This window comes from Poecilia latipinna, unplaced genomic scaffold (assembly GCF_001443285.1).
Source record: "Poecilia latipinna isolate Pla-1442-1.1 unplaced genomic scaffold, P_latipinna-1.0 Scaffold2637, whole genome shotgun sequence".
NCBI classification, from domain to species: Eukaryota; Metazoa; Chordata; class Actinopteri; order Cyprinodontiformes; family Poeciliidae; genus Poecilia; species Poecilia latipinna.
The window spans coordinates 32,910-46,923 of NW_015115253.1; the positions used below are offsets into that span (position 1 = coordinate 32,910).

The 14,014-nt window shown below is 35.4% G+C and overlaps 1 protein-coding gene across 1 annotated transcript; it reads right to left on the reverse strand.

Moving 5' to 3' along the window:
• Positions 1 to 310: 310 nt before the first annotated feature.
• LOC106938592 (neurexophilin-1-like) lies at positions 311 to 3,231 on the reverse strand. The gene is made up of 2 exons (XM_015020684.1): positions 2,923 to 3,231; positions 311 to 1,258 (listed from the first exon to the last, which is right to left on the reverse strand). The coding sequence occupies exons 1-2, from the start codon at positions 2,965 to 2,967 to the stop codon at positions 527 to 529; spliced, it is 777 nt and encodes a 258-aa protein (XP_014876170.1). The 5' UTR covers positions 2,968 to 3,231; the 3' UTR covers positions 311 to 526.
• Between the last annotated feature and the right edge of the window lie 10,783 nt (positions 3,232 to 14,014).

The following is a 14,014-nucleotide window of genomic DNA, read 5'->3' on the forward strand; positions in this document are numbered from 1 at the left end:
AGCTAACTAGCAAGCTATATATTTAATTTATGTTTAGCTCCAAGCTAAACATTAGCAAAATATTAGCACATTAGTGAGCTAACATGCTAATATTAGGTAGGTTGTTGTTTGCAAGCTACTTAGCTTGTAAACTTCAAACTAAATATTTAGTTCTAAACAGAATATTAAAGTTAGTAAGCTAAAGATTTTGTTCCAAACTAAATATTAAAATGTTAGCAAGCTAAATCTTTAGTTTGGGGCTAAATATTTAGTTGGTAAACTAAATATTTAACTTGCTAAATAAATATTTAATTTGAAACTGGGAGATTTATATAATGAATGAATAATTTGGTGTGAATATGAAATTGAACCATATTTTTCCTGCTTACAACAGGCTAAATAATCCAAATTATTGCTGTTAATATTTGACTCATACGGTACAAACAGCATTCCATATATTTTAGGACAAAGTTTTGAATGGCTCAAACTGCATCCTCCCTTCATCCTCCCTTCATCCTCCCTTCATCCTCGTCACCTGGCCTCATGTTTACCCTGTGGGCAGGTAGGGGGGGATCTGGGAGCTGTAGTCCGGACAGACTTTCTGGACCAGCCGGTAGTCCGTGCTGTAGAACGACATGTAGACGCAGATGACCTGGAAAGGTTTGGAGCACATCCAGGTGATGTGGCTCTGGGTTTGCTCTTGGTCGCACGTCTTCGACGGGTCGTAGTTGCACAGCATCACCTTCTTGCTGCGTTCGGTTTTCTCGTAGTCCACCCTGCAGTTGAACGTCTTCGACTCCTTGGGGTGGACCACGCTTTGGCGCTCCAGGTCGAACTCCACCTCCTTCATGGGCGGGACCAGGCTGACCGACACGTTGCCAACACCCGTGGAGTTGTGACGGAAGTAGACGCCAAGAGAGCCGTTGCCGTGATCCACAATCTTCCCCATTATCAGCAAATTCAGCTTGACGGTTTTGATGTTGGAGTAAAAGTCGCCCCAGCTGAACAACCTCGACAGTTTGGAGAGTCCTTGAACTTTCATGATGGGCTGGAGCTTAATTTTTACCGACGGGTTGGAGTTGGACTTGAGGATTTCCCAAAGCTTCTGCTTCGATAGAGGAACCGAGGGATTGTTGAGGACTTTGGAGTTCTGGACGGCAGTCCTGGACTGAAGGCCCCAGGTTTTCTGGAGATGCTCCTCTGGGTCTCTGTGGGGTTGAGGTGATGATGAGTTGCTGAAGGTGAAGTTGCTCTGAGTCTCATGTTGACAGAGAACAAGCTAGTTGGGAAATAATGAGAAAATACAAATAATGAGCCTCAGAGGAAGTTTCAAAGATCATTATTAGATTCAAACTAGACTTTTTTTTTTTTTAGCAACTTCTTTCAAACTACAGCGTATACCAGTTCTGTTCTTTGTAGTTTTACTTTGAAATTTTGTTTGAATTTATAGTGGAAATCCAATTTTACAAAGACATCTTTGCTTCCCTACCAATACCTGAATAAACGTTTCCAGGATACAGAGAAACCACACAGTTTTTGTAGCCGTGAGAAAACTTCTGACATTATTCTGGCCAGATATTTGAGCTCATATTTTGTCAGATTTGGTAAAATTAATTTAAACTGGTTAATTATTGGCTAAAGACTTTAATGTTAATCCAGAAGCTTAATATTAATCCACTTTTCAAGTTTTGATACCAAGAAATGCTAAATTTTAAACAACTACTCATGATTTGTGCTCACAAATTCACAAAATCAGTATTTGTATCCAACCAGATCTTTCTGACTGCTCAGAACATACTCAAGTAAGAGAACATATTTTTACTCAAGTAAAAGTAAAAAATAACCATCAAAAAATGACTGAAGAGTGACAAAATGTTTGGTGAAAAATCTACTCAAGTACTAACTCATCAAATTATCAATCATTTAATATGTAAAAATTACATCACCAGACAGACCAAAATATAAAGTTAAGTGGAAATTTTTGTATTTTAAGGACAAAAATGACAATAACTCATATCAATAACAAAAAACAAAATCGGGAAAAAGAAAATGTTTCCAAATCAGTTTCTTTCATTGAAAAACTTCAGAAACTTTAACAAAAACTGCAGCTGGTGTCTGCGTCTGGTGAATTTTTGGTTAAAACATGTTTGTTTTTCACTCAGTGGGTAGAAAATCCAGACATTTTATTCAAGTAAGAGAAGAAATACTTCAGAATAAAATTACTCAAGTAAGTCAAAAGTACAACTACATTGTTTCTGTATATTTTGCAGCCTTACCTTACCAGTCATTTTGGCTACTTTCTAGTGCAAATGTCTTAGTACACTTTAAATAAAACAAAACTAAATTAGAAATAACTTTTCAGAAAAATAGGGGCTCAATAATTCTTAAATATTGGTAAAAAATTACTAGCTCCAATTGGCAGATTATTTCACTTATAACAAAATATTTTTCATGTGTTACAAGTAAAATAATCCAGTAAAACTAGAACTTTTTCACCAAAATTAAGGAATTATTGACTTAAAACAAGCTCTTTATATCTTGCTGAAAAGTTTAGTGAGTTTTGTCTTAATCCAAGTGCTAAAATATTTCCACTAGAAACTAGAGTAAGATACTTGGTATGATTTATATTTTTTGCAGTGTCCTGGACCTAGTTCTTGTTATTTAAATTTTATGAGTTGCTCAAGAAAAAAAATCAGTTAAAAAGTAACATTAAAATGATATTCATCTCAGCTTCTTTCAGTATATCCGCCACTGAAAACGCACTACAAAAATTATTTTAACCAGAAATTAATCCTCACATTTCTTTCCTTCTGTCCTTCTAGTTTATAAAAAAAAAACAAAAAAACTTGTTACTTTAAAGCATTTTATCACCAATCTATTTAAATTTACTGCTCAGGTTCCCTTCACAGCTGTTTAAATGTGTTAAATTAGACGTTTACTCACCAAATAGAAGCTTCCAGTCAGGAGAATCCAGGAGAACGTCTCCATCGTTCCTCATCTACCTGAGCTTCATTCGGGACGAGCCACGCGTAACGTGATCGCCTGAGGAGCAGGAAACCTTCGGTAAGCTGCTGCCTCTCACTCAGAGAACCTCTCAGGTCTGGACACTTCGCTACCTCTTCCTCACCTCCCCCTCTTCATCGCTCACACACTTCTCTTCCTTGAAATCCCCAAAAACACACAGATTTTACCGTTGGCCTCTGTTTCAGCTGAATGCCGAAACATCCACGGTGTTTGTAATGAATTAGTCGATTAAAATCTGAATTTATTTGCATCTTAACTGAGGCGGATTCCGATCAGATGTGGTGAAATTCTGCCATCTTGTGGCCAGAAGAAAGAATGCAATCTGAGCTCAAAGAAAACGTATTAAGTACAAAATTAGTCAATTATTTAATTAAAGATGCACAACTTTATTTGTTGCCATGTGCAGGAATTAATTAAACAATCAATGCAGTCAGGTTTTTGTATTTATTTATTTTATTTGTCATGTACTTCATAGATTGATATAAACTAAAGAAGGGTTTTGTGGTTGTCTGAGCAAATTAAAACACTGCAAAAACACAAAATCCTACTAAGTATCTTTGGTTTAGTTTATTGTGCAAATAGTATATTTTAAATAAGAGAAAACTAACTTAAAGTAACTTAAAGGAGCTGGTTTTAAGTCAATTATTTCTTAATATTCATGTAAACGTTCTAGTTTCGCTGTCAGATTGTTTCTCTAAAAACACGGGAAAATATCTTGTTATAAGTGAAATAATCTGCCAATGTAACTAGCACTTTTTAGTCAATATTAAGGAATTATTGACTTATATCTGGCTGAAAGTTATTTTAAAGTTAGTTTTGTCTTATTTCTAGTGTATTAAGATATTTGCACCAGAAGCTGGACCAAAAATACTTGGTAAGATGTTGTATGTTTGAAGTAAAGTGCACAAATCCTGCAAGATCAAGCCCAGACCATCACTCCTCCGCTGCCTTACGTCACAGTGAGTGTGAGGGATTTGTAAAACGTCTCCGTTTTGTGGCCGCGTCCCAAAGCTGTTTTGGTTCATTTCAGTGCAGGTTTGCAAACCAAAGCAGTGCTGCTGCATTCTTTTCAGAGTGAGGAACCTTTTTCCTGTCAGCCCTTCTGAACAAGTCATACTTGTTTATTTTGATGTGAACTTTAAACGCAGCAGGCCTTTACGGTCTCTGATTTAGCTCCTGCATCTTACCAAGTGGTTTTCAGTGCAAATATCTTAAAACTTGAAATGGCTCAGAGGGCAAAACAGTCCACTTACTGTTTTTTTAAAAAAAAGCCTCAAGACATTTGTTTTTAGCAACATTTTTGGTTTATTTTCTTAGATATAGGTTTCATTCTCATTTATTTATTTATTTTTATCCATTATAATTGCTTGTTTTGTTTTGGGGCTTTTGCCCTTTTAGATTTAAAGATATAGAGGGCATTATAAATAATATCTGTAATAATAATAATAATAACTATTATCTATTATTACAAGTTTACCAGCAGATGCAGCAGCTTGTTTTAAGTCAATAATTCCTTAATATTGATGAAAAGTTACTAGTTTCACTTGCAGATTATGTTTTTAGTGAAATAATCTGCCAGCGTGTGTGTTTTTACACCAGTAAAGTAACGCAATTAAAGTATTAAAGAGGTAAACTGATCCCAGACAGATTTAACAGTCCATCTGTCAGCTCAGTCACTCACAGTTTATCATCTGATAGCAGCGTTGGAGGTGTTTGTTTTGGCATTCCAGTTCAAACAATAAGGAGTCACGGTTCAGCAGTGAGCCAACAGGAACAATGAACGCTAACGTGATTACAACAGTGGTGTTTCTCTGAACCGGAACATTTTTCCTTGTGTTCATGATTGTACTTTATTTAAAAAAATAACAAGAGAAAAGAAAGTAAAGGTGCCGCCCTTATTCTCAGCCACAATACAGAGATTTCCCGGTTCACCCAGAGCTGCTGCTCTTACTGAAAATCATTCAGAGTTCGTGAAGGAAAAGTATCATTTTATCAACGTTCGTGATTTAACATTGTTTCGCATCCAAACTGGCTGCATTGTTTTGAGGATTTACTGCAATACGACTCCATTTATTGGTCATTGCAGCCATTTCACCTGGAAAAGCTTCTCCCAGCTGACTCACCTTCACCTCGTCGTTCAGGTCAAACTGGATGTTTTCCTGCCGAACAGAAAACACTCTGTGGAAAAAAAGCAAAACGGAAAATAAAAACAGGACGAACAAATCAAGATTTAAAAGTTTGAACAAATTGATTGGTTTTGGTTTCTATGCTTCTCAGCTGTTGAACCAACTGCATGAAAACCTGATATATGTATTTTTTTTAAACAAAAAGGCCAAAACTGCCTTATAATTTCTATTTCATCTTTATTTGCCCCAATAAAGCTTGAAGGTGAGTCACTTGGAAGATATGATGGTGTATTGGGGCCACTGAAAATGTAAGTCAAAATACTCAGTTACATCTACTTCAGTAACTATTTTAGAAAAAATGTACCCCAGTAAATGTAACTGGATATGTGCCAAATATATTTTTGGCAAATAAATGCCAAAAATATATTTGGCACATAGCAGGCACAATTTCACCCTGCTGAAATTTTCTAGAAAAAAAAAACGTTGACATTTTCTGAGCTCATAAAGTAGAACATTTCTGACATTAGTCTCAAATTTTCAGATTTTTTTCTCCAAATTTTCCATTTTGAGATTCAGAAACTTTCTAGTTTTTTTTTTCTCCAGAAAAAAACTAGAAATTGTTGGATTAATCTCAGCAATTTTGAAGTTTTTCCTGGAAAATGTCTGAGATTAGTCTCAAATTTTCAACATTTTTCTTGAAGATTTTCTACTTTTAAGACTCGGAAGTTTCTAAGTTTTTTTTCTAGATAATTTCTGAGATTAATGACATACATTTAAAAAACATTTCTATCTCCAATTGCACTAATAACCCATTGATTCTTTCAGGTTCATTAAACGTCATTATAGGCACACCTTACTCGTGTTTGACCTTGTTTTGACCAACCTTCTTTAGTCTGATTTAATTATTACTGGTATAGATTCAATGAGGCTTAACATTTACATTCCTCAGACATTAGACCTTATTAAAACAATGACATCTCCCATTTGCTGTAGATTCTCTGCTGAGAACTGGAGTTCACTGGAAAACTGAACTAATTATCGTGTTTAAGGAACTAGTTGGAGATAATTTGAGATTTGTGACAGAAACAATATTGTTCCTCCCATATCATCATTCCTCCACCAGCAGGCCAGACTGTTGAGTCAGTGGATGGATCCATGATTTGTTATTGTTTTCTGTTGGTAGAAAACCCAAAAACTGAAACCAAGTAAGAATATAACTAATTCAATGTGTTTTTACTCAAGTAAAAGACAAATTAATTTAGTAAAAAGGTCTATTCAAGTACTGAGTAACTGATCCAATTATCAATCATTTAATATTTAAAAAATACATAAACAGATGGACCAAAATATAAAGTTAAGTGGAATTTTTTGTATTTTATGGACAAAAATGACAATAATTCATATAAGTAACAAAATAAAATTTTTCCAAATCAGTTTATTTCAGTAAAAAACTTCAGAAACTTTAACAGAAACAGCAGCTGTGTGTCTGTGTCTGGTGAATTTTTCGTTAAAACATGTCTGTTTTTCACTCAGTGGGTAGAAAATCCAGAAATTTTACTCAAGTAAGAGAAGAAATACTTCATAATAAAATTACTCAAAAGTACAGAGAAGTAAAAATTATCCTAAAAGTAAATTTTTTCTATAAAAGTTACTCAGGTAAATGTAACTGAGTAAATGTAACTAGTTACTACCCAACTCTGTTCTTTTCAACACATCCAGATCTCTATTTTTTCCCATTTGCTTCCATTTAATTGGCTGATATCCTGTGTGTGTTAACAACTTGAACAAGTTTGTAAGATAAAATGTAAATTTTATGTTTAAACATTTTCTGTCTGCGCTACGTGTTGGTTTAATCCTTTCCAACCGGATTTTAACTGTTTGGGAACCTGTCCTCTGACATTCTCTACTCTTAGTGTTAAATCAGGACTGCTGCAAACAAAAACTAATAAATGGAAATATGCAAAGCCAGTTAAAGTTAAATTGCCTCTGCTTGTGATAGTTGGAGTGAGAGAAAACTAATTACTCTCACTTAGGTCCAAATGCAGAATCGTGCACGTGGAGTCGGGATGATTTTGCATATTTTTCACCCTGGAAGCAACACATGATGTCTAAACTGCTTTAAAAACTTAAGTACAAGTCCAAATATCACAACAAAATCTTACCAAGTATTTTTGGTCTAGTTTCTAGTGCAAATGTCTTTGTGCACTTTAAATAAGACAAAACCAACTTGCAAGTATCTTGTTTTAAGTAAATAATTCCTTCCTTTTGGTGAAAATGTCCTTGTTCTATTGGCAGATGAATTTACTTTTAACAAGACAATTTCCCCATGTTACAAGTGAAATAATGTGACAATAGAACTAGAACTTTTGCACCAATGTTAAGGAATTATTTCCTTAAAACAAGCTCCTATATTTTGCTGAAAAGTTACTTGTAAGATAATTTTGTCTTACTTAAGGTTTACTAATACATTTGCACCAGAAATGAGACAAAAAGTACTTGGTAAGATTTTATGTTTTTGCAGAGAATGTACAGAGAACGTAGTAAATGTTCTGATTGGCCTGATTAATCTCATTTCTTCATGAGGTTTTTTCCATCAGTGTGTGAAGTCAAAGCAGAGAGATGAAGATGTGGTCGACGTCCGATGATGCATGCTGGGCTGACATTGTTATTTTAAGAGCTCATTTACAAACTGTTCACACCTTAAATGTTAAGGTTTTGTTCTCCCCATTTACACATAGTTTCGCTTTACAGGAAAACGCCACACACCTCCTTCAAATATGTCAGACGTGAGTTACAGGAACAAACGTGCAGGCAGGTCAGCTGGGATTGTCTCACAGCTGGAGGTTTCCACAGCCAAAGCCTGTTGGTGCACGTCTCTGTTAGTTTGGCAATAATAAACAATAAACTTATATGACATTTTTTTAATTAAAAAAATGTTTTTGGTGATACTTTGGTTGAAAGGGTTTGCATAAGACTGACATGACACTGAATGAGTCAGAAATGTTTACAACTGTTGTCGTGAAGTGTTTAAATTTGGTAAAGATTGACACTTTTAATGGACTTTTAACGCAATTTTTAAGGAAAATTTAAATTAAAGTTTCATTATTTACCAAACAATGTAAAGTTGGCATTTTTAATGGACTTTCAATGCAAGTTTTAATGCAACTTTGCATTAAATGGTCTTTGTTTTCTGAATGAAACTTCATGACGACAGTCATAAACATTTCGCTGCGTTAAATAAAATGTCAAGTCTTTTCTGGGAAATGTATGTGGAATTCATTATAAATCCAAAAATATAAGAGTTTTGCATGTTTTTTCTATTAAAAGAAAGGAAAATTTAGTTTTTCCCAGCATTAAAACCACCAGCTGGTAACGTTTTATTTGAAAACACTTGGTGTATTTTCCAAGATTTAATAAAATAATTCTGACATTAAGTAGGGACCGCATAAAGTCAGGACACGGGCCGCAGACGGCCCATAAGCCACACTTTGAGTCACAGCATTCTTGTGTTTATTTTGCACCTGCAGGCAGAATGAAAGCGGAGCAGCAATGATTTAGCATACTTTACACCGACAGGACATTTGACTCATTCATGCAGCAACATGTTGCAAATATAAATTTACTGTCAGCTGTTGTAGAGATTCGATCATTTAATGGTTCAATCAACAACAGATTTTATAGAAAAAATAAGATTTAACGAGCTGAAATTCTGGCAGCATCACATTTTCAATGCAAGGAATCTTTAAGGAAAGACTAAACTGCATCATGTAAAATTCAAACTGCCTTAAAAAGTTCAGTATTATTCCAGGACAAGAATCAAAACTAAATGTCACTCTGACTGATCTAAATCTGACATGTAACATTTCTTCATGAGAAAAAATGCGTCCTCACATTGTGTGCAAAGTGAAAGCCGAGAGAAGAAGATGTCAATCTGTCACATTAAAGCTCGGCTCCCTTATCTGAAGGCGTGATTGGGAACCACATTGTTATTTTATGAGATTAGCGTTTTGTTCATCTAGTTAAAACCTACTTTTGTTTTAAAGAAAACACTACACACCTCATTCAAACATGTTCAACCAGGAAGCAAAGTTCAGGTGAATCAGGTGGGACTGTCTCTCACCTGGTGGTTTTTACATCCTCTTTGAAACATGGCGGCAAAAGGAGCACGTCTGGTAATTTGGTATTAACTCGACTGGCAGGAGTCTGACTACTTCAGATCAGATGTAAAGACTCAACATATCGTTTGAGAATCGACTACAAGAGGAACAAATCTAAAAATTATTTAAGTGTATTTAGTCTGAAACAAATAGTTCACACCTTCCAGCAGTCACAGATTAAACTGACGTACGTTTCAGCTGTCCTCATCTAACTTCCCTGATCTTTATTAAATATTCTCGCCCCTCCTGGGTCTGAATATCTCTCACAAACTCTTTCGCTCTGGCACCAGAACCAAAGCAGGGTCTCGAAACAACAACTTGAAAAACTGGGATGTGCAGAAACTGTTTCTTTTCAATCCAGAACAAAAACTTTCCAGTTTATCAAAGATTTCCTGTGATAAACTGGACAGTATTATTTTATGATCTTATGCCTTTATGTTTGTCTTTTTGATCTTTCATCTATTCTTTAATCTCTGATTCTTTCTGGAATGCATCTTGAATAACCTGCTGTGTGGCTGAACCTGCCTGACATTCAGGTGGTAGCCATCTTGGTTTTGGTTCTTCTGTTTAAGTTAAGTTGGAGTGAGAAACAGTTAAACTGTCCTGGATCCAGAGTACCACGGCTGGAACTGTGCAGTAATATATTACTGCATCATAATGCTTATTTTTCTATTATGACAAACATATTAACCTACTTTGTTCCTTACTGACCTACACGTTTATTTCTTAAATAAAAACTCACCTTAGTTTGTGCACATAACTCTGTATTACTGTTTAAATTCTTCTCTTTCTATTATTTCTTTGGTTTTATTGTGCTGTATTTTCCCACCAGTTTGTATCAGGAGCCTGGATGTATTTTTATCTCTACCTTCACACCACATGACAGCAAAGCTTTTTTTTTTCTACCTCACAGTGGCCAATTTGATACACGCTCTCTCTCTCCCTCTCTCTTTTTTTTTTTTACAGTTACAACTGTTTAATCTATTCTTTACATGACGTAAGCAGTTTTTCCGAGTCGCCTTTAAACGCAACACGAGCGCTAAGATGCTCCGCCGAACACCTGTAGGACCTGCTGCTGCTGTTCGGAGCTGCGCAGGTGTGTGTTACAATCATGGCAGCAAACTTTTGCACAGTTTCACCCCCCCAAAAAAACTACCAGAGCTGATTAATGCTGTTGGATGCAGGCAAATGATGACTAGCTAATGCCAATATATCACTTTAAGCAAGAATAGGCTACTAGTGTTGTTATTCATGTAGAGAAGTGGTAGTACTAGTTACATTTACTTGAGTACCGTATTTATTGAACTATAAATCGCCACTCCCCCCCCCCACCCACGCTGTGAACCCTGCGGCTTACAACCCGGTGCGGCTTTTCTGTGGATTTTTTCTTCAACCACCAGGGGGCTCTATAGCAGGAAGTGAATCATTGGAAGTCAAAAATAGAAATCAAAGAAGAACGCGTTAATTTTTATTTAGAACAAGCAGCAGGCACAACGGAGAAATGTTTTCAAACTCATATGATGCAGCTTTTAAGTTGAGGGTTGTCGATCTGGCTGAACATAGAGCCGCTGCACGTAATTTTTCTTTTTTTTTTTTTTAAAAAAAATTGGCTTATAGTATGGTGTGCTCTACAGTCCGAAAAATAACTTTTTGGGAAAAAAGGTACTTAAAAGAGTTTTCCTGCATTGTACTTTTGTCTTTTACTTGAGTAATATTATTTCTTCTCTTAAATTGATAGATCTTAGATTGATTTTGCATTTAAAGGAGTAGATTTCAGAGAATGAGCTGATGTTCATGGAAATGTGAGCATAATTACTCAACATTTTAAACATGTTACTGTTTACATCTGTATTGTTTATTTAGTTTTATTAAACATGGTTATTTTATTTCAAAGTTTACATGAGGAATTCTGTATGTATTTACATTAAAGTAAAAGCTCATTTAGTCAGATAGTCCTGCTAAGCTCCTCTGGCTTGGTACAAGGAAATGCAGTGACCAGTCAACCCAGTACAACTGCAAACAACATCACTGGTTTGCAAACAAAAAAATAAATACATAAATATTTTATTTTACTCCAATAAAATAAAAGAACAGCTGAACTGGACTCTGTGTGCTACCTGTTGTGCTGCCATGATGACATGGATTCATATTTTAAAGAAGTGGTGGGTTTGTTTCTTTATCCTTGTTTGCTTTGCATTTCCTCTGCAGGATTCACTGAAGAGATTCCCGTCAGCAGCTGAGCAGTTACAGGCTGAACTCGCTGCACAGCTTCGAAGTTTTGAGATGTTTTCAACCAAATCAAACAAACAGCAGCAACATTTTTTGCTCTCACGACACTGAAAAACTCAGGTTTGAGTTTCTCCCATGACTGTGGAAAAAACGCAACAGAAAGTAAAACAGTAAAAACAAAATCAACTGTTGTTTTTCTTGACCAAGTAGAATCTTTTTCTTTTAGTTTTAACAGAATGTTGCTGTTTACTTTTTTTATTTGATTTGTCACAAATTTGCATAATGCAAAACAGTTTTTTGATCTGAGCTAAATTTTGCTTTGATATAAATCTCTAAAGCAGCCACCTGGATATGAAGTAAAGACTTATCTATCATCGCGTGTTTTCTTATCTCATATTCCTGTTTTACTTTAAACTAAAACAATTAAAACATCTTATTTCAATCCTTCACAGCGCAGATAGAAATTGCAATAACTGATTCCTTATTCTTTACTAAAAACAGAATAAAAATATTCCACCAGTTCATGTGCTTCACTGACGTTGCCAGGTTTTCACGCCACTCTTTAATCTGGCATCACATTTGAGGTGATAATCCTGCTGTCAGATTACAGTTGCATATTTAACTCTGCAGTTTCACTTTTGAAGAAAGCAAAACGTTAAACGATTGGGGAATCGTTTAACACATCAGGTGTGTTTCAATGAGTCTGCATGTTAATTAGAGAACGTTCTAAATCAAAGGATGAAGTTAAAGGGACTGAAGTTTAACATACCACATTCCCCCGACATCTACAAAAGCACTGATGCATTGTTGTAAAAATCCCTTTCAACTTTTGAATCTACAATAACTTTCGAGTGACTTTATTTGTGTGATTTTAGGTTGTTATTTTTGACCCGCGTCGACTTTTGAGTCGAAAATTTTAACCCATTTGGCAAAAAGTTTGGACACCCCTAGGTTAAATTTTAGAAGTGGGATTAAACTGTGAATAACCGAGGAAACGTTCAGCTTGGACCAATATTCTGTGAACATAAATCCTATCATGTCTAGTCTGACCTGAACATTCAGAGCCACATAAACACAGTTATAAAGTCGGTCTTCTATCACCTGATGAACATTTCCAGGACTAGATGACGAATGCCTCAGCATTAGAGAAACTCATCCATGCATTTATTTATATCTGGTCGCATTGATTACTACAACAGTATCTTCACAGGCTTTCAACCAGAATAAATAAAACACAAACCAACATGTTGATGGGTACATAAAAAAAAAACATCTCTATTTTACAGTAAAATATCAACAAGCATTGGTTGCCAGAATTTTACCATATAAATACAGTAAAATCCGTATTTATGCCATATAAATAAGGACAAAGGATAAATGCGGTAAAATGCCAGTATTTTACTGTAAAGGTTTTTTTTTTACAGTGTATGATTTTGATGTTTGTTCAATGTTTTCCTTAAAACTTTGTGATTTTGTGTTTTTATTTTCTAAAACACCTTGAGCCGCCTTGCTATACAAATAAACCTGATTGATTGGTTGATATCAGGCTCAAACATGTTTTTTGGAAACGGGAACATTTTCAAAACACTTCTGCTTCCACCTCCAATCTAACCTTTGACCTCAGCAGAAGAACCTTAAAGCCCAAAAACATCCCAACATCTGAAGGAACCTGCTGGAAAACAGACACCAACAGCTGACCAGAAACACGCTACCTGGACTGATGTTCACTGAAAACATGACACCTGGGCATTTCTATTGATTATCCCAAAAACAGGCGGTACTTCACCAGAACCACCTGGATCCGGTTCTCCAGAACCATCTCCACTCTGCGTATCTGATGTCTGGCATTCGCTCCACAGCTGCGTTTTGGAGTAAACATCTGTTTTATTGCTGCAGATTTAAATCACCACCTATAGTTGCAACATTGATATGTCAGTTTTTATTTAAATATTTAAAGAAAACATAAATGAAAATACATTTCATTGACATTAAATGACCAGTTTTAGCCAAGTCATGTTGATTTACTGTTTTGCTTGCAGAGCACAGTCCCTACAGGAAACTTTTCCAGGAAGTAGTCCGGCTTCATGTGTGGAACATATTTCCCATGTTAAAATTGATCAAATTATCCAGACGAAGTACTTCGAACTTTAGGGGAGAAACTTTGTGGAGGGAAGAGTTTAAACATTTAAGAACAATTAAATATTCACTGCATTATGTAACTTTATCTTCCAAGTCAAAGTTTCTCTACAGTGGTTTTTCCTAGACTTTTACCTGAACAGAGTTTAAATCACTGACGCATCCTTCTGGCCATGGGTGGCAGCAGATTAACTTATCCTCAGTAATAAGATACTTTGTTTCAAAACATTTGCTATGAATGAAGTTTAGGAAAGAATAAAAACTGATCTGGATGCAGCAAGTTGGCTTTTCAACACAAATACTTTGTCTTGTATTTTCCTGTGTAAGAAAATTATGTTGGTAATAATTTTTGCCCCGATTACA